Genomic DNA, 19557 nt, shown 5'->3' on the forward strand with positions numbered 1-19557 from the left:
GGTGGTGGTGGTGGTGATGGTGGTGATGGTGGTGATGATGGTGGTGATGGTGGTGATGGTGGTGATGATGGTGATGATGGTGGTGATGATGGTGGTGGTGGTGATGCTAGGGATGGTGGTGGTAGTGATGATGGTAGTGGTGGTGGTGATGGTGGTGATGGTGATGATGGTAGTGGTGGTGATGGTGGTGGTGATGGTGGTGATGGTGGTGATGATGGTGATGATGGTGGTGATGATGGTGGTGGTGGTGATGCTAGGGATGGTGGTAGTGGTGGTGATGGTGGTGGTGATAGTGATGGTGGTGGTGATGGTGGTGGTGGTGGTGATGGTGGTGATGTTAGTGGTGATGGTGGTGGTGATAGTGGTGATGATGATGTCATTTGCTTCCATCCCCCCTTTCCCCAAATAGAACTATCCACCTTTATAATGGTTAATAGCTCCTTTTAATCAGAATTAAGGTTTTTCCGGTCCAGCGACTGACCCATCGGACCGCATCATCCACTTCCCAGGAAACATTAACCCTTCTCCATCTCTCTGCGAAGTCCAGAGGGACACTGACCACCAGCCGGACAACTGGACACTTGGACCCCCAGCCTGACCCCGAGTGACCCCAGGGCCAAAATGCCTTCCTCTTCCTCTACTTCTTCCTTTTGGGACGCAGTGAGTAGCCCTTTGGCCTCTTCGGGTGGGGGGGGGGGATGCAAATGGGCTGATGGATCACCAATCGATCAATTCTCTTCCCAATAGATCCAGTACCGGAAGCTCCTCCAAATGATCCTCGTCCTTGGGATCGGAGGGACCTTCCAGGCCGGGTTCCAGGTCTCCATGATCACCTTCACTTCCCCAGTAAGGAGGTCACGCTTCCCCCATTATTCCTAATGGGAGGTCTGGCTTGGGGTCACCTAAGGTCAGCCTCAATGCATTCCTTCCTTCCATTCTTTTTCTCGTTCTTTCTTTCTTTCTTTCTTTCTTTCTTCTCATTCTTGCTCTTTCTTTTCTTCCTTCCTTTCTTTTTATACATTCTTGCTGTTTATTTTCTTGCTTTCATTCTTTAATTTTTCTTTTTTCTTTTTGTTCTTTTTTCTTTTGTTTGCTCGTTCTTTCTTTTTCTTTTGTTCCTTTATTCTTTCTTTCATTTGTTTTCTATTACATTTTTGTATAAAATATATGTTTTACACACACATACACACACATATAATATATAATACTATAAATAATCATAAATATGATACGTAATAAATAGAATTGTTATAATAAATATGACAGCCCCCCCCACACACACACACTTATATATAATGTATACTGTAAATAATGATGGTTATAATAAATACAATAGTTTTATGTAGCAATAATAAATATAAAAATATGAATAGTTATAAAAATATAATAATGTATAATAGTATAAATACTATACATTTATTCTTTCATTTGTTCTTTCTTTAATCTGTTCTTTTTTTATTCATTTTTTTCTTTCTTTCGTTTGTTCATTCTTTCTTTTTTATTCTTTGATCTTCCTTTCATTTGTTCTTTCTTTTATTTGTTCTTTCTTCCTTTTGTTTTTTCATTCTTTCATTCTTTGATTCTTTCCTTCTTCTGTTAATTTCTTTTCTTTCTTTCTTTCTTTCTTTCTTTCTTTCCATACTTGTTCTTTTTTATTTCTTTTGTTATTTTCTTCCTTTACTCTTTCCTTTCTTTCCTTTGTTTTTCTTCATTTGTTCATTTTTGCTTCTTTCTTTCTTTTCCTTCTTGCTCTTTCTTTCTTTTATTCATTTTTGCTCTTTCTTTTGTTTTTCTTTCCTTTTTTGTTATTCCTTCCTTTTGTTCTTTCATTCTTTCTTTCATTCTTTGATTCCCTTTTTCATTTATTTATTTATTTTCTTTCTTTCTCTCTCTCTTTCCATACTTGTTCTTTCTTTTCTTTCTTTTGTTATTTTCTTCCTTTACTCTTTCTTTCCTTTGTTTTTCTTCATTTGTTCATTTTTGCTTCTTTCTTTCTTTTCCTTCTTGCTCTTTCTTTCTTTTATTCATTTTTGCTCTTTCTTTTGTTTTTCTTTCCTTTTTTGTTCTTCCTTCCTTTTGTTCTTTCATTCGTTCTTTCATTCTTTGATTCCCTTTTTCATTTATTTATTTATTTTCTTTCTTTCTCTCTCTCTCTTTCCATACTTGTTCTTTCTTTTCTTTCTTTTGTTATTTTCTTCCTTTACTCTTTCTTTCCTTTGTTTTTCTTCATTTGTTCATTTTTGCTTCTTTCTTTCTTTTCCTTCTTGCTCTTTCTTTCTTTTATTCATTCTTGCTCTTTCTCTTGATTCTTTCCTTTTTTGTTCTTTCTTTCTTTTGCTTGTTCATTCTTTTTTATTCATTTCTTTCTTTCTTTTGTTATCTTGTTCCTTTACTCTTTCTTTCCTTTGTTTACTTTTTTTCATTTGTACATTCTTTCTTTCCTTCATTTGTTCTTTCTTTCTTTTGCTTCATTCTTTTTTATTCACTTGTTTCTTTCTTTTCTTTCTTTTGTTATGTTGTTTCTTTATTCTTTCCTTTGTTTACGTTTTTCGTTTGTCCTTTAGTTGTTTTTCTTCTTCTTTGTTTTGCTTGGGATTTTTAGTTTTGGATATGTTTTAATGGATTTTAACTCTGATTTTTAAAAATACCGTTATGTATTTTTAATTGCATTTTAATGTTTGCATATTTGTATATTATGAATGATGTGGTCATACTTTTAATTATAAGCTGCTTTGAGTCTCCTTCGGGAGAGATAAAGCAGGGTATAAATAAATATAATACATATAATAATAATAATAGTTCGTTCTTTATTTTCGTCATTTTTGCTCTTTTTCTTGTTTCTTTCATTCCTTATTTTGTTCTTTCTTTCACTTGTTCTTCCATTCTTTTCTGTCTTTCCTTTCTTTTTTTTGTTTGCTCATTCACCTTTTATTTCTTTTCGTGCTTCCTTCCCTTCTTCCCTTCTTCCATTTCTTGCAGCACGTGAAGGCCTTCCTCAATTCCACTTTCCGGGACCCCGTCCCCCCCGAGACCCTCACGTTCCTCTGGTCCTTGGTCGTCTCCATCTTTGCCTTCGGGGGCCTCTTGGGCTCCATCCTCAGCGGCTACTTGGCCACCAAATACGGCAAGTAAGTCGTCCTGTTCTCCCTTTGTCAATGGAATCCATTCTTTCCCCGAAAGGAGAAAGAGTTGAACCCAGAACCTTTTGTCTTGCTAGGAAGAAGTGCCTTCTGGGCAACAACCTTGCGATGCTGGCCGCCTCTCTGCTGCTCGCCTCCAGCCGGTGGGCCGCCTCCTTCGAGCTGATCCTCGCCGGACGCTTCCTGTGCGGATTCTGCGTTGGTGAGTCTTCCGTCTCCCAGGAGTCTGGTTTACATTACCTTTTTAGTTGCTTAGAGTATCTTCCCCTTGCATTGCTCGCAGGGCTGATGCAGCTTTGCAAAGCCTTAAAAGGTTAGCAGTTTCAGAGGCAGGAAAATCAATCTGCAGACCCTTTGCAGCTATTGGCTTAGAGAGCAGCTCTTTGAGCCCGCCCTTTCTCCCAGGGAAGGGGTCTCCATTTTAGAGTTTCCCCTGCCTCTTCCATCTAGAGGAAGGATTCAGATGTGCTGGAGGGCCAGAACAGGGAAGCTCTGAGAAAATCATTGCAAGTACTAAATACATAATATTGAGAGTTATAGAGATAGATAGATAGATATTGAGTAATATTGAGTAATGGAGTTATTTAGATAGAATAGAAATTGAGTCATAGATAGATATAAACTCTATTGAGTTTATAGAGAAATTATAGATAGATAGATACTGTATATACTTGAGTATAAGCCTAGTTTTTCAGCCCCTTTTTTAGGCTAAAAAGGTTCCCCTCGGCTTATACTCAAGTCAAGGTTGTTTATTATTTTACTATGTTATTAGTATTATTTTAGTACATTTATTATTTTACTCCATTACTGTTATTAAATTTCCATTATTTACTCTATTATTATTATTATTACTATTATTAATATAATTACTATTATTATTACATTTATTATTTTACTCTATTACTGTTATTAAATTTCCATTATTTACTCTATTATTATTATTACTATTATTATTACATTTATTATTTTACTCTATTACTGTTATTAAATTTCCATTATTTACTCTATTATTATTATTACTATTATTATTACATTTATTATTTTACTCTATTACTGTTATTAAATTTCCATTATTTACTCTATTATTATTATTATTATTATTATTACATTTATTATTTTACTCTATTACTGTTATTAAATTTCCATTTTTACTCTATTATTATTATTACTATTATTATTACATTTATTATTTTACTCTATTACTGTTATTAAATTTCCATTATTTACTCTATTATTATTATTACTATTATTATTACATTTATTATTTTACTCTATTACTGTTATTAAATTTCCATTATTTACTCTATTATTATTATTATTACATTTATTATTTTACTCTATTACTGTTATTAAATTTCCATTATTTACTCTATTATTATTATTATTATTATTATTATTACATTTATTATTTTACTCTATTACTGTTATTAAATTTCCATTTTTTACTCTATTATTATTATTATTATTACATTTATTATTTTACTCTATTACTACTATTAAATTTCCATTATTTACTCTATTATTACTATCACATTTATTATTTTACTCTATGTATTATTATTATTACCTTTACATTATTTTACTGTACTATTATTTTTATTACATTTATTATTTTATTCTATGTATTATTATTATTATTATTATTATTATTATTATTATTATTACATTTATTATTTTACTCTATTATTATCGGAAGGATACGTAAGCACATTTACATTGAGGAAGGTTAGCATAATGGTTTGGACAGCTGGACAGTATTATCTTAAATTACAGTTTTATGTAAAGACACAAAAACATTTAACCTACTGATGATTATCAGTAGCATCTGCATTTCTCACCCTCGGCTTCTACTCGAGTCAATAAATTTTCCCAGTTTCTTATGGTAAAATTAGGTGCCTTGGCTTATATTCGGGTCGGCTTATACTCGAGTATATACGGTAGATAGTATTGAGCATTTGCCTCCAAAGCTAACCCTGAGCCATAGATAGGGGGAAAAAGACCTGCTTTTTTCTAACCATAGGAGCTCAGGGTTAGGGTAGAAGGATTTCAGAATTCGTTATACCTTTTGGAGGAAGATTACTTCAATATCTAAATGCAAGAAAACTCATCTCTATGCTTTACCAATTGACTGTTTGTAACGTTGATAAGCTGTGCCCAGTCTACAAAGATTCTGGAAATAAATGCTCTGTTTGCTGTTCCGTACTTGAAGTGGACTCAGTTACTCAGAAAGTTTGAGCCTTTAAAGAAAGATCCCAGCGGTCCACCCAGACAAAGAGAACAACACATCGCAGTCTTATTTTTAAGGCGTTTGGGTGTGACAGCACAGTGAGAAAGACCGATACACACACACACACACACACACACACACACACACACACACACAAATACACACACAGACTGTTGGAACCCAGACGCCTTGAAGAGCCAGACACAGGAGTATGTCCAAAAAAATAGTTTATTAAAGCAAAGTAAACAGGACTCAGAGACACTTGCTTCAGTGCCTCTGGTCAAAACTCAAAGTTTGCAGCAATTTGCAGCTTCTAAAACAAACTCAGAAAATAAACTGGATTAAACTGGCAAAAAATCCGGATTAAACAAGAGTTCTTCCAAAACACACCAAAATCACACAGTTCAAAGAAAGTAAGCAAACAAAGAGCCGTGAAGAGAAGCCGTCATCCAGTAGCAGTCGAAGAAATCCCAGTTGAAGATTCCAAAGTCCAAAGGGCAGCGTCGTCGTCAAAACAGTCCGACGTCAAGGAGAGGGGAAATCCGCACTCACGAGAATCCAAGCCGGTCGGTACATGAAGAAAGCAGCAACCTGCAGATCCAGGACCCAAGCCCAACAAGAAAGCGGCAGCGACAAGACCCAAGGCACGAAACCAACACTTTGCCTACTGCCAAGTTCTATCCCTCCAGTGCCTTCATTTATCTTACAACTCATCATCCGATGATGAGCTGCCCTCCACCCTGTTCTCATCACTATCAGCTGTCAAGACTTAGGTCTCCCCAGGATTTCACAGTATCACCAGAGTGCCAATCCCCGCCACCAGAAAACCCCGCAAAAGTGCCACTGGACGTTGGTTGACTACACACATTCTGAACCTCCTGCACCTTGGTCCAATCCCTCTTCATCCCCATCACTCCCAGACCCATCATTCCCAGAAAAACCCATGAAATCCTCCTCTTCCGTAGGAGCAGTAAGTATATTGAGATTCTGGATATGGAATGCGGCATGGAGGAGGGGGGGTGTTGCGCCAGCCGAGGGGCCCCCATAGAAGTGGTGGTGGGGAAGGGGAGATGCGGGAAAAGGAGACCATTAATTCGGCCTAGGGACCGTGTAACAACATTAGTGATTCCAAACAGGTCTCCTGATATGGTAAAATGGTGTAACCAGGATGGCGGTCCCTCTGGATTGAAGGTGGTGCTGTTGAACGCCAGATCTGTCAATGGAAAAACAACTTTCATCCAAGACTTAATCCTGGATGAGCGGGCAGATCTGGCGTGCATCACGGAGACCTGGTTGGACGAAGCGGGAGGCGTGAATTTGACCCAGCTTTGCCCACCAGGTTTTTCCGTGCAGCACCAGCCGAGATCCGGAGGGCGGGGAGGCGGGGTCGCAGTTGTCTATAGAGATTCCATCCCTCTGACCAGGGGCCCCATCCCGCAGTCAACAAATTTTGAATGTGTCCACTTGAGGTTGGGTGACCGGGACAGAATAGGGATTCTGTTAGTGTACCGCCCACCTCGCTGCACTACAGTCTCCTTACCTGAGCTAGCGGGGGTGGTCTCAGGCCTGGCATTGGAATCCCAGCGGCTCCTTGTGTTGGGGGACTTCAATGTCCATGCTGAGGCGGCCCTTTCAGGAGCGGCTCAGGACTTCATGTCTGCCATGGCAACCATGGGGCTGTCCCAGCAAGTATCTGGCCCCACTCATAGTGCAGGACATACATTGGACTTGGTTTTCTGCCAGGGATGGGAGGAAGGTGGTGGGGTCGAGGAGCTGACCATCTCTCCGTTGCCATGGACCGACCACTTCCTGGTCAGATTTAGGCTCACTGCACCCCCTAACCTCTGCAGAGGTGGAGGACCCATTAAGTTGGTCCGCCCCAGGAGGCTTATGGATCCGGATGGATTCCTGATGGCTCTTGGGAAGTTTCCCGCCGCCTCGGTAGGTGATCCTGTCGAGGCCCTGGTCACTCTCTGGAATGGGGAGATGACTAGGGCAATTGACACGATCGCTCCGGAACGTCCCCTCTCAAGTAGCCGAGCTAAACCAGCTCCCTGGTTCACCGAGGAGCTGGCAGTGATGAAGCGAAGGAAGAGGGAACTAGAGAGTGTGTGGCGTTCAGATCCGAGTGAGCCAAATCGAACACGGTTTGTGTCCTTTTTAAGGGCATATGCCGCGGCAATAAAAGCCGCAAAGAAGGCCTTCTTTGCGGCCACTATTGCGTCTGCAAAGAACCGTCCGGCTGAGCTGTTCCGAATTGTCAGAGGCCTTTTAAATCCCACCACTCAAGGTGGGAACCCTGACGATTCGACTTCTCGCTGTGAAGCTTTTGCTCAGTTCTTTACAGACAAAGTCGCTTTGATCCGTTCTGGTCTGGATACCATGTTAATGGCAGTCTCTGAGGATGTAACACGAGCACCTGCTTGTCCAGTTTTGATGGATTCATTTCAATTGGTGAAACCCGAGGATGTGGACAAGATACTTGGAGGAATGAGGCCAACCACATGCATCCTGGACCCCTGCCCATCCTGGCTTCTAAAGGAGGCCAGAAGGGGATTGGCTGAGTGGGTTAAGGTGGTGGTTAATGCTTCCCTTCGGGAAGGCAAGTTTCCAGCGAGCTTAAAACAAGCTATAATAAAACCGCTGTTGAAGAAACCATCACTGGACCCCACTAAATTCGACAACTATCGGCCAGTTTCCAATCTCCCCTTCTTGGGCAAAGTCTTGGAACGTGTGGTGGCCTCACAACTCCAGGTATTCTTGGTAGACACGGATTATCTAGACCCGGCACAGTCTGGCTTTAGGCCGGGACATGGTACCGAGACAGCCTTGGTCGCCTTAGTGGATGACCTGCGCCGGGAGCTCGACAGGGGGAGTGTGTCCCTGTTGGTGCTGCTCGACCTCTCAGCGGCCTTCGATACCGTCGACCACGGTATCCTTCTGAGACGCCTCGCGGGAATGGGTCTTGGAGGTACTGTCTTGCAGTGGCTCCGGTCATTCCTGGAGGGTCTATCTCAGAAGGTGTTGTTGGGGGACACCTGTTCAACCCCACAACCATTGTCTTGTGGGGTTCCTCAGGGCTCAATATTGTCTCCCATGTTGTTTAACATCTACATGAAGCCGCTGGGGGAGATCATCCGGAGTTTCGGGGTACGGTGTCATCTGTACGCGGATGATGTCCAACTCTGTCACTCCTTTCCACCTGCTACTAAGGAGGCTGTCCAGGTCCTGAACCGGTGCCTGGCCGCTGTGACGGTCTGGATGAGGGCGAACAAATTGAAATTGAATCCAGACAAGACAGAGGTACTCCTGGTCAGTCGCAAGGCCGAACAGGGCATAGGGTTACAGCCTGTGTTGGATGGGGCCACACTCCCCCTGAAGACGCAGGTTCGCAGCTTGGGAGTGATCCTGGACTCATCGCTGAGCCTGGAACCCCAGGTTTCGGCGGTGACCAGGGGAGCATTTGCACAGCTAAAGCTTGTGCGCCAGCTGCGCCCATACCTTGGGAAGTCTGACTTGGCCACGGTAGTCCACGCTCTGGTTACATCCCGTTTAGACTACTGCAACGCTCTCTACGTGGGGTTGCCTTTGAAGACAGCTCGGAAGCTCCAACTAGTCCAACGCTCGGCAGCCATGATTTTAACAGGAGCGGAGCGCAGGGAGCATACAACCCCCCTGTTGCGCCAACTCCACTGGCTACCGATCTGCTACCGGGCTGAATTCAAAGTGCTGGCGTTGGCCTTTAAAGCCCTAAACGGTTCCGGCCCAAGCTACCTATCTGACTGCATCTCTGCCTATGAACCCACCAGGAGTTTGAGATCTTCCGGGGAGACCCTGCTCTCGATCCCGCCTGCTTCTCAAGCTCGGCTGGCGGGGACGAGAGATAGGGCCTTTTCTGTGGTGGCCCCCCAGCTTTGGAACACCCTCCCCATAGAGGTACGATCAGCCCCTTCGCTGATGGTGTTTCGGAAAAGATTGAAGACATGGATGTTTAAACAAGCATTCGGTTAATCCGTTGTAACGAATTGTGATGACTAAGGATTGGTTATACACGGACGATGAATTTTGGATTACGATTCCAGTTATGAGATGCATAGGATTGTTATTGGTGGCCCAATAATTTGTACTGTATATGTGTTTTATGCTTTTAACTGAATATTGTTTTTTAAATGTTGTAAACCGCAATGAGTCGCCGATTTAGGCTGAGATATTAGCGGTATACAAGTGCATTAATAAATAAATAAATAAATATGTCCTGAATCTTCTTTCGCTGACCCTCCTCGTCTGACTCTTGCTCTGAAGTAATCCTCTTAGTCCCTCTATTCCCATCTGTATCTCCTTCCTCCTCCTCCTCATTCTTTTCACTCTCGGAGAACCCTTCAAAGGACTCTTCATCAGTGGGTGACATAAGTATCTCCCGAATTCTCTTCCTTTGCTGCTCCTCATCCAACACCTGGGCGCCTCGTTTCCCTCCTCTACCACTCCTACTACCAGTTGCAGCGTTGCCAACAGACTCTACTACAACACACACACACAATATTTATATAATATTATATATATTATACATATATATTTATGTATATAATATAAATTGTTATATATTATAATATATATATGTGTGTGTGTATACATTATAATATATATTTAGCACAGCAGGTTAACCGCAAGCTGCAGTAAATCTTGCCAATCGAAAGGCTGACCGAAGCCCGTGTTCAGGTGTGCTCCTGGCCTTTAATCCAGCTTCTGCCTACCCAGCAGTTTGAAAGCAAAATGTGAGTAGGTAAATAGGTACCGCTTTAAGTGGGGAGGTATTTAAGGCAGCCATAAAGAAATGCCAGGAAATGCCGGCGATTCAATCAAGGAGGAAGAACAAGCCTCCAAGGTGCCAAAGATGGGGAAAGCCTATATATACCTCTATCTATGTACAGTTGTCTGTCTTGTCAGTGTGTAAATGATATTGTATGTTTGCCATGTATGTATGTTCTGTGATCCACCCTGAGTCCCCTTCAGGGTGAGAAGGACAGAACATAAATACAAAATAATAAATGTATTACAAATATATATATCTATATATATTATATTTATATATTATAAATATAATATATATTACAAATATATATTATACTTAAATATATTAAATTATATATTATAACATATATGTATATATAATATTTATATACATTATATTCATATATATGTATTTATATTATATTATATCAGTATATGAATGTTCTTGTCCTCAGGGCTGGGGATCCCTTTGCACCCGCAGTACCTGGGGGAGGTCTCCCCGAAATCCCTCCGGGGCTTCGCCAATGCCACCGCCTCCACTTTCTGGAGTTTGGGGAAGGTCTGCGGACAGGTGACCGGGCAGAGGTAAAGGCAGCGGAGGCCCCATTGCCCCCCATTGTAGTCCAACTCCATATGGGTCATGCAATCTAGATGCATGCAGGGGTGATGGGTCTTGCTATTCTCTCTCTGTCTCAATGCCTGCAGGGAGGTCCTGGGCTCGGCTGACCGCTGGCCCTTCCTGATGGCCTTCAGCGGCCTCCCGGCCTTGGTCCAGCTCCTGACGCTGCCCTTCTTCCCGGAGTCTCCGCCGGACCTCTTCTTGTGCCGAGGAGACGAGCAGCGCAGCCGAGAAGGTCAGCCACTGGGGGATTGGGACTGAAAACCGGAGCGGACGGTGGCCTTTTATGCTGCCACATCACACAATACAATACTATTATTTTTGATATGTGATGATATATTATATAATAATGTAATACAATAATAAAATAGAATCATAGAATCATAGAATCAAAGAGTTGGAAGAGACCTCCTGGGCCATCCAGTCCACCCCCATTCAGCCAAGAAGCAGGAATATTGCATTCAAAGCATCCCCGACAGATGGCCATCCAGCCTCTGTTTCAAAGTCTCCAAAGAAGGAGCCTCCACCACACTCCGGGGCAGAGAGTTCCACTGCTGAACGGCTCTCACAGTCAGGAAGTTCTTCCTAATGTTCAGATGGAATCTCCTCTCTTGTGGTTTGAAGCCATTGCTCCATTGCGTCCTAGTCCCCAAGGAAGCAGAAAGGAAACTCGCTCCCTCCTCCTCCCTGTGGCTTCCTCTCACATATTTATACATGGCTATCATATCCCCTCTCAGCCTTCTCTTCTTCAGGCTAAACATGCCCAGCTCCTTAAGCCGCTCCTCATAGGGCTTGTTCTCCAGACCTTTTATCATTTTAGTCGCTCTCCTCTGGACACATTCCAGCTTGTCATATAATAGTATAATATAATGTAATAATAAAATAATAATAATAATAATAAAAATCATGGAGGAATTTAAAAGGGTCTGGCCCTGAAGGAGAGACCCTGCGGACCCACCAAAAAGGGCTCGCTACAATGGTGAGCAAGAGAAGCCGCAATTTCAAAGATTTTTCCCTAAGTTCCCAAAAGAATCTCACCAAAGTTGAAGGAAGCACCACCATGACGATTTTATTGCGATTCAGCTGAAAAGGATGCAGAGCAGCAATATTTTGCCAAGCTAAGCATACAGTGTACAAAAATAAAGGCCTTTTTATACATAAAACAGAGCTTCCAGTTTTGAATCTCCCATTCCCCGCCCCTCTGCCGGCTCGACGATGATTGGTTGGCGCTCTACAGCTGGGAGGAGGCTTGACTGCCTCCTGAGTGCCTAGGCCAATTGTTGGGCTTCTGCTGTCTCGGCGTCCTGACGAATCAGGAGAGAGGGAGGCAGGACAAGGGGAAACAATGCATTCTTGAGTGGATTATGGAGATTTTGAGATGTCCAAGTGACCAGCGAGTCCCAAGGGCCTGCGAGTTAGCCTTTGCTATTGTCCTTGAATGGCTGCAATAAACGTTGATTGTCTGGCAGGCCTGCCATAATCCGGATTTTTCCAGTGCTGAGACACAGAAACAATGAGGGAATCTTGGCTGTGGTTTCAGTGAATAAAAGTTGAATCAGTAACAGATTAGGACAAAGCGTGGCTTTCCGAAGGCTTCCTTTGTCCTGTTGAGATATGATTATAAATGCCAAGTGACCGCTTCCCCTGGGGGGCCAACTCCGAGGCCAGAGGTCACGGTCCTTTGTTATTGTCCATGCAAATAGTGTCTTTTGATAAGGGTCTTTTCTAACCGAGGATTTCCTCCTTTACAGGGTCACAGGGGTGGCTTCTTAGATTTTTATACATGTTTTCAATAAAGGGGAATTGGGCAAAAGGGTCAGGAAAAGGTCAGGCACATAGGGAGAAATATAGAAATACAGAAATCATGATATAGAAAACATACCCACTTTTCCCTCCCACCAGAGTCCCATAGAAGTTCAAGAGAGTACATAAGTGTAAAGGGAAGTGGTTTCTCAGTAATAAATGTGCTCCCTTCTGCTATATATGAAACCTAGGGCATAACACCTTGATTAAATGTACACACTAGTATCTAGCATGGAAAGGGTCCTTGTTGTTGTCAGTGTCTTAGCAAACTGACCAAGGCTTAACCCTTATTATCCAGTCTGGTGTCCTTGTCCTTAGCAAAACTATAAGTTACTATCTTTTATGGGGGAGGGGGTCATGTTCAACTTCAGTAATAATAATAATAATAATAATAATAATAATAATAATAATAATATAATGAATGGGTCATAATGTGATCTGATGCAACTTTTCCCCTCTTCAGCCATGGAGGCCTATTGGGGCGCGGGGAAGCCATGGCGGATCCAGGAGGAGATGGAGGACCTTTGGCGGCAGAAGGCCAGCGGTGTCGCCTGCTCCTCAGCGGGGGGTCCCCGGGCATGCTGGTCCTTGTTCCGGGAGCGGTCCCTCCGCCGGCAGCTCTGCCTGCTGATCCTGCTGACCGCGGGCGTCCAGCTGAGCGGCATCCAGGCAGTTGAGTCCGGGGCCAGGCCAGGTCAGGCTTGGGGGGCGGTGACCTGGAGTGACCCCTCCGCCATGGACTGCCCGGCACCTGTTCCTTCCCTCCGCAGATCTACAGCTACACCTTCGAGGTCCTGAGCGCGGCCGGGTTCCAAGAGGACGACATTCCCTCCTTGTCCATGGGCCTCAGCGCCTTCGAGCTGCTCTCGGCCCTCCTCTGCGTGAGTCCCCATCATCCCCTCCCATATCAGGAGTATTTGGGGGCAGGTGGCCAGTGCAATTGTATTATATCATATGATACGATATTATGCCTATTTATTATATACTAGCCGTCCCCTGCCACGCGTTGCTGTGGGAGGTTTGGCCCAATTCTGTCATTGGTGGGGTTCGGAATGCTCTGTTTAAATGGCAGGGAGAAGATTTGAGGAAAAGAGACAAGGAGTGTTCCTGAGGTCTGAAAAAGCACGGTTTTATTTCCAGCTGGGACCCTGGAGTGGAGCTGTGTCCAAAAGCAACCAGAGTGCCCGATAAAGGCGTTGACTGCCTTTTATACACTTCCACTGCAGGCAAACAAAGAAACATGCTTCTACATAGATTGACATCATTTAGTGCATCACTTTAGCATCATACGAATATCAAATTCTATCTTCCAGCATGCGAAAGGCATGTCTCTGTATTTCTTTCTAAAGAGCAGCATACAGCTTACAGCTTACATTCATCAATCAAGGGGCCTTCTTTGACCTGTCAGGAGGGAGAGATAGGCTCCTTACTTAGAAGGAAGACGCTGGGCTATGTTGTACCAGTCTCTGTTGCTACTAGGACGAGCTTATCTCCCCCTGGAATGTTCACCTCCCTCTTGCTGTGCCTGGACGCAGCTTGCTTGTCCGGTCAGCTTGGGTTTCTGATACAGAGGAAACTTAATTTTTCTATACATTTCAGTGCTTGAGTTATGCTAATCCCACAAACGAACATTACATTTTTATTTATACAGATTACTAGTATTACATTGATGTTACATTATGTGTATTTTACATTATTTTATTATTATTGATGTTTTTATATCATACTATTTTATTATTATACTATTTAGCTACATTAGTATGTATTATATTATCACATATCATTATCTATTATTATATTGTCTTGTCGAAGGCTTTCATGGCCGGAATCACTGGGATGTTGTAGGTTTTTCGGGCTGTGTGGCCATGTTCTAGAAGCATTCTCTCCTGACATTTCACCTGCATCTATGGCAAGCACCCTCAGAGGTAGTGAGATGCATGCGAAATGTCAGGAGAGAATGCTTCTAGAATATGGCTATAGAGCCCCAAAAATCTACAACAACCTATTATTTTAATATTACAATACTATTATATTATTATTATATTATTTAACTACATTATTATATATTATATTATCACATATCATCTGTCATATATTATTTCATGACTATTATTACATTAATATTGTATTATATGTCTATTATATTATGATTGTTTTTATATTGTACTATTATAATATTAAACTATTTAACTATATTATAATATACACATATCATTATTTATTATTATTATTATTATATTACATTATATTATAATATTACATTAATATTATATTAGGTGTGTATTATATTATGATAGTTTTTATATTATACTATTATAATATTATTATTATACTATTTAACTATATTATAATATTATATATTCACATATCATTATTTATTATTATATTATTATTGCATTATATTATATCATTAATTTCATATTATATTAGGTGTATATTATATTATGATTATTACTATACTATTTAACTATATTATAATATTACATATTCACATACTATTACTTATTATTATATTATTATAATATTATTATTACATTATATTATATCATAACATTCATATTATATTAGGTGTGTATCATATTATGATAGTTTTTATATTATACTATTATTATGATATTATTATTATACTATTTAACTATATTATAATATTATGTATTCACATATCATTATTTATTATTATATTATTATTACATTATATTATATCATTAATTTCATATTATATTATGTGTATTATATTATGATTGGTTTTATATTATACTATTATATTATTATTATACTATTTAACTATATTGTAATATTATATATTCACATACTATTACTTATTATTATTATTATATTATTACATTATATTATATCATTATATCATTAATTTCATATTATATTAGGTGTATATTATATTATGATTGTTTTTATATTATATTATATATTCACATGTCATTATTTTTATATTATTATTATTATTACATTATATTATATCATTACATTCCTATTATATTAGGTGTGTATTCTATTCTTATGTTATTATGTCTGCAGAGTGCTGTCATTGAGCGGTTTGGGCGCCGGGTCTTGCTGTGGGGCGGATACTGGGTCATGGCCACCGTCCTGGCCGGACTCACCTTGACCCTCTCCTTACAGGTGAGCCAGGTGTGGGCGATGGGCCTTTGCCTGCATGGATCCCATCTCTAATATTATTATAGTTATATATTAGATTATTATTATTATTATTATTATTATTATTATTATTATTATTATATTTACACCCTGTTTTATCTCTCCTGCAGGAAACTCCATACCAATATTATTATATGTTAGTATATTATTATTATTATTATTATTATTATTATTATTATTATTATTATATTTACACCCTGTTTTATCTCTCCCAAAGTAGTCTCAAAGTGGCTTAACATAAAAGCATCAGCATAAAATTTAAATTATTATTATTACTGCTATTATTATAGTATATATTAGTATATATTATATTATTTATTATTATTATATTTATTTACACCCCACTTTATCTCTCCTGCAGGAAGAGACCAATCAGCTTAACATAAAAGCTTCAGCATACAATTTAAAACATACCAATATGTAAACATGAAAACAGGATTAAACAGTATTTAAAAATTCCCAGTCAAAAACCATTAAAACATATGGTTGAGTAACTGAATTAAATTTTATATTATTATTATTATTATTATTATTATTATTATTATTATTATGTTTATTATGTTTATTTATGCTCCACTCTCTCCACAAAGGAGACTCAAGGCAGCTATATTTATATAAGTGATTATAATAATACAATATAATGAGATATATATATTTTCTTCTCTTCTTGATAGCATTTGCAGCCTTGGATTCCGTACTGCAGCCTTGGCCTCATTTTTGGCTTTGTCTTCTCGTTCGGGATGGGACCAGGTCAGCGCTCTCATTTTACAACATTTTATATCATATAATAATAATAATAATAATAATAATAATAATAATAATAATAAAACTTTATTTATACCCCGCTACCAGCTCCCCATGGGACTTGGTGCGGCTTACATGAGGCCGAGCCCACAATACAACAATACAAGCAAAACAAGCAACAACAATACAATACAAAGCAATTAAAATCTCATAACACAAAAAGCATAAACATTTAACAAAATACAGTGCGCAATTAAAATCTATGGCATATTACATTATTTAATATGAAGTTAATTTTTCTATGTAATATTTTAAGTTTGGTTAATTTCCTTGTTTTTAAATTTTTCCATTTTTAATTTCAATAATTTAAAATAGAATTAATCATTTTTTAAAAAAATATGAATTCAATTTAAATATGAAACATTTTTAAAATATTTACTTTTTAAAAAATTGATTTAATATTAATTTAATGTTTCTATGTAATATTTTAAGTTCAGTTAATTGTCTTATGGCTGGGCCAAATGTAATTAAAGTTTAAAAAATAATGGTAATATTATCTTTATAATAATATTATATTTTTACGGTTGCAATTATGTTATTTTATTATTGTTTATATTATTATATATTACAATTTTTGTACAATAATAATATATTATTATGTTGTTTTATGTACTATTATTATTCTATTATTTTTAAAAACATTTTATATTCTTATTTTTATTATTGTTATAGTATTATTAGCAGCTGTTAGGGATTGTGGGAGTTGTAGTTCTAAACACCTGGAGGGAAGGAGGGCTGAAGTTGCCTGGCCTAGGCGCTATGGACTAGGATTGCATTGGGCATTTGCGCTGCTGCACCCCACTCCCAGGGGGGTGGGCTAGATGACCCCTGGGGCCCCTTCCCTTCCCAGCCCTCTTCTCCCACTTGGGTCCACAGCAGGGGCCACGGCGTCTGTCCGCATGGAGATCTTTGACCAGGCTTCGAGACCCTCCTCCTTCGTCTTCAGCGCGGTCTTGAATTGGGTCGGGACCCTCGTCATCGGGATGGTCTTCCCCTTCATTGTGGTAAGTAAGGGGCACGCACCTGCGCCATCCCTACAATCAGAACCACTATTCTTAGGCTTACTTATGCCCGGCCTTATTTAAAACATTAAACCATTAATTAAATTTTTTAAACCTTTTTTTAAAAAAAATCCACTTAAATTAAGTTTTGAAATCTGTATTAATTTAATACCAAATTTTATTTTTCTATGTAATATTTTAAGTTTGGTTAATTTCCTTATTTTTAAATTTTTTTATTCCATTTTTAATTTCAATAATTTTTCTATGTAATATTTTAAGTTCAGTTTATTACCTTATTTTTAATTTTTTATTAAAATTTTAATTTCAATAATTTAAAATAGAATTAATAATTTTTTTAAAAAATATGAAGAATGATTTAATTTAAATATTTTTAAATATTAAATATTTTTAAAATATTTACATTTTTTAAAAAAATTCAATAATTTAATACAGAATTAGTCATTTTTTAAAAAAACATTAAGAATGATTTAATTTGATATTTTTAAAATATTAAATATTTTAAAAATATTTACTTTTTTTAAAAAAAATTAATTTAATATGAATTTAATTTTTCTATGTAATATTTTAAGTTCGGTAAATTTCCTTATTTTTACATTTTTATTCTATTTTTAATTTCAGTAATTTAAAATAGAATTAATCATTTTTTAAATATTAAATATTTTTAAAATATTTACTTAAAAATTAATTTAATATGAATTTAATTTTTCTATGTAATATTTTACGTTTAGTTAATTTCCTTATTTTTACATTTTTATTCTATTTTTAATTTCAGTAATTTAAAATAGAATTAATCATTTAAAAAAATATTTAGAAGAATTTTCTATGTAATATTTTAAGAATTTTCTATGTAATATTTTAAGTTTGGTTAATTTTCTTGTTTTTAAATTTTTTTATTCCATTTTAAATTTCAATAATTTAAAATAAAATTAATCATTTTTAAAAAAATATGAAGAATGGTTTAATTTAAATATTTCAAAATATTAAATATTTTAAAATATTTAAAATATGAAAAATGGTTTAATTTAAATATTTTTAAAATATTAAATATTTTTTAAATTTTTACTTTTGTAGAACAATTGATTTAACATGAATGTAATTTTCCTCTTTTTCTCCTTCCTGCAGGAACACTTTGGCCAGTTCTGCTTCCTGCTTTTCATGGCCGTCTTGTATCTCTCCGGTTTCCTCGTTTACTTCTATCTTCCGGAAACCAAAGAGAAGTCGATCATGGAAATCCGGAAGGAATTCGACAAGATCAATTTCAAGAAGGAATTGGAAACGAGCGCTGCCCCAGACGCCCCCGCCTTCTGCACCAAATTATAAGGATTGGGGGGGGGGGGGGGGGGATAGATTTTTGGACCCCAAAATTCCTTCTTTCTAGAAATCCAAATTTATGCTTCCATTTTTTGTTAATAAAGCAACTGTTCTCGCTCTCTAAGTTACTTTGCATCCTTGTTATCTGTGTCTGTCCACCACAAAAGAATTACTGATAGTAACTACAAGTAACGGCAACTAATTATAATGCAAATTACCCAAATAACTGCAGTTGCAAAAAGAAATGTAAGTAACTACATTGTAAAACTAATTATATAAAAGTAACTGCAAAAGTAATTACAATGAATTAGAACATAAAAGCAACTGGTGAAAAGTAACTCTTGTTGCAAAAGGAAATGTAAGTAACGACATCATAAAAATAAATATGCTTATAAGTAACTAACACAAAGGTAACTGCTGACAAGTAACTCTTGTTGCAAAAGGAAATGTAGATAACATCGTACAACTAAATGTATAAAAGTAACTAACAATAATTACAACTATAACATAAAAGCAACTGCTGAAAAGTAACTCTTGTTGCAAAAGGAAATGTAAGTAATGACATCATAAAACTAAATGTGCAAAAGTAACAGTAACAATAATTACAAGTAACTACAATACAAAAGTAACGGCTGAAAAGTAACTTGTTGCAAAAGGAAATGTAAATAACAA

General features: G+C 37.9%; 1 protein-coding gene across 1 annotated transcript; it reads left to right on the top strand.

Moving 5' to 3' along the window:
• Window positions 1-307: 307 nt before the first annotated feature.
• On the top strand, window positions 308-18894 carry LOC132777469 (solute carrier family 2, facilitated glucose transporter member 11-like). The gene is made up of 12 exons (XM_067469551.1): window positions 308-364; window positions 748-846; window positions 2980-3128; window positions 3218-3342; window positions 10611-10740; window positions 10861-11009; window positions 13041-13271; window positions 13307-13458; window positions 15611-15712; window positions 16423-16498; window positions 17429-17556; window positions 18697-18894. The coding sequence occupies exons 1-12, from the start codon at window positions 308-310 to the stop codon at window positions 18892-18894; spliced, it is 1596 nt and encodes a 531-aa protein (XP_067325652.1).
• The last annotated feature ends 663 nt before the right edge of the window (window positions 18895-19557 follow it).

This window comes from Anolis sagrei, chromosome 6 (assembly GCF_037176765.1).
Source record: "Anolis sagrei isolate rAnoSag1 chromosome 6, rAnoSag1.mat, whole genome shotgun sequence".
Taxonomy (NCBI): domain Eukaryota; kingdom Metazoa; phylum Chordata; class Lepidosauria; order Squamata; family Dactyloidae; genus Anolis; species Anolis sagrei.

Excerpts from the sequence above, each read along its gene's own strand:
- LOC132777469 (XM_067469551.1), top strand. The coding sequence starts at position 308 with ATGGTGGTGGTGGTGGTGATGGTGGTGATGTTAGTGGTGATGGTGGTG. Across the intron at positions 365-747 it reads TGATGGTGGTGGTGATAGTG|ATCCAGTACCGGAAGCTCCT; the intron begins GTGATGATGATG and ends TCTTCCCAATAG. Across the intron at positions 13,459-15,610 it reads TGCTCTCGGCCCTCCTCTGC|AGTGCTGTCATTGAGCGGTT; the intron begins GTGAGTCCCCAT and ends TTATGTCTGCAG.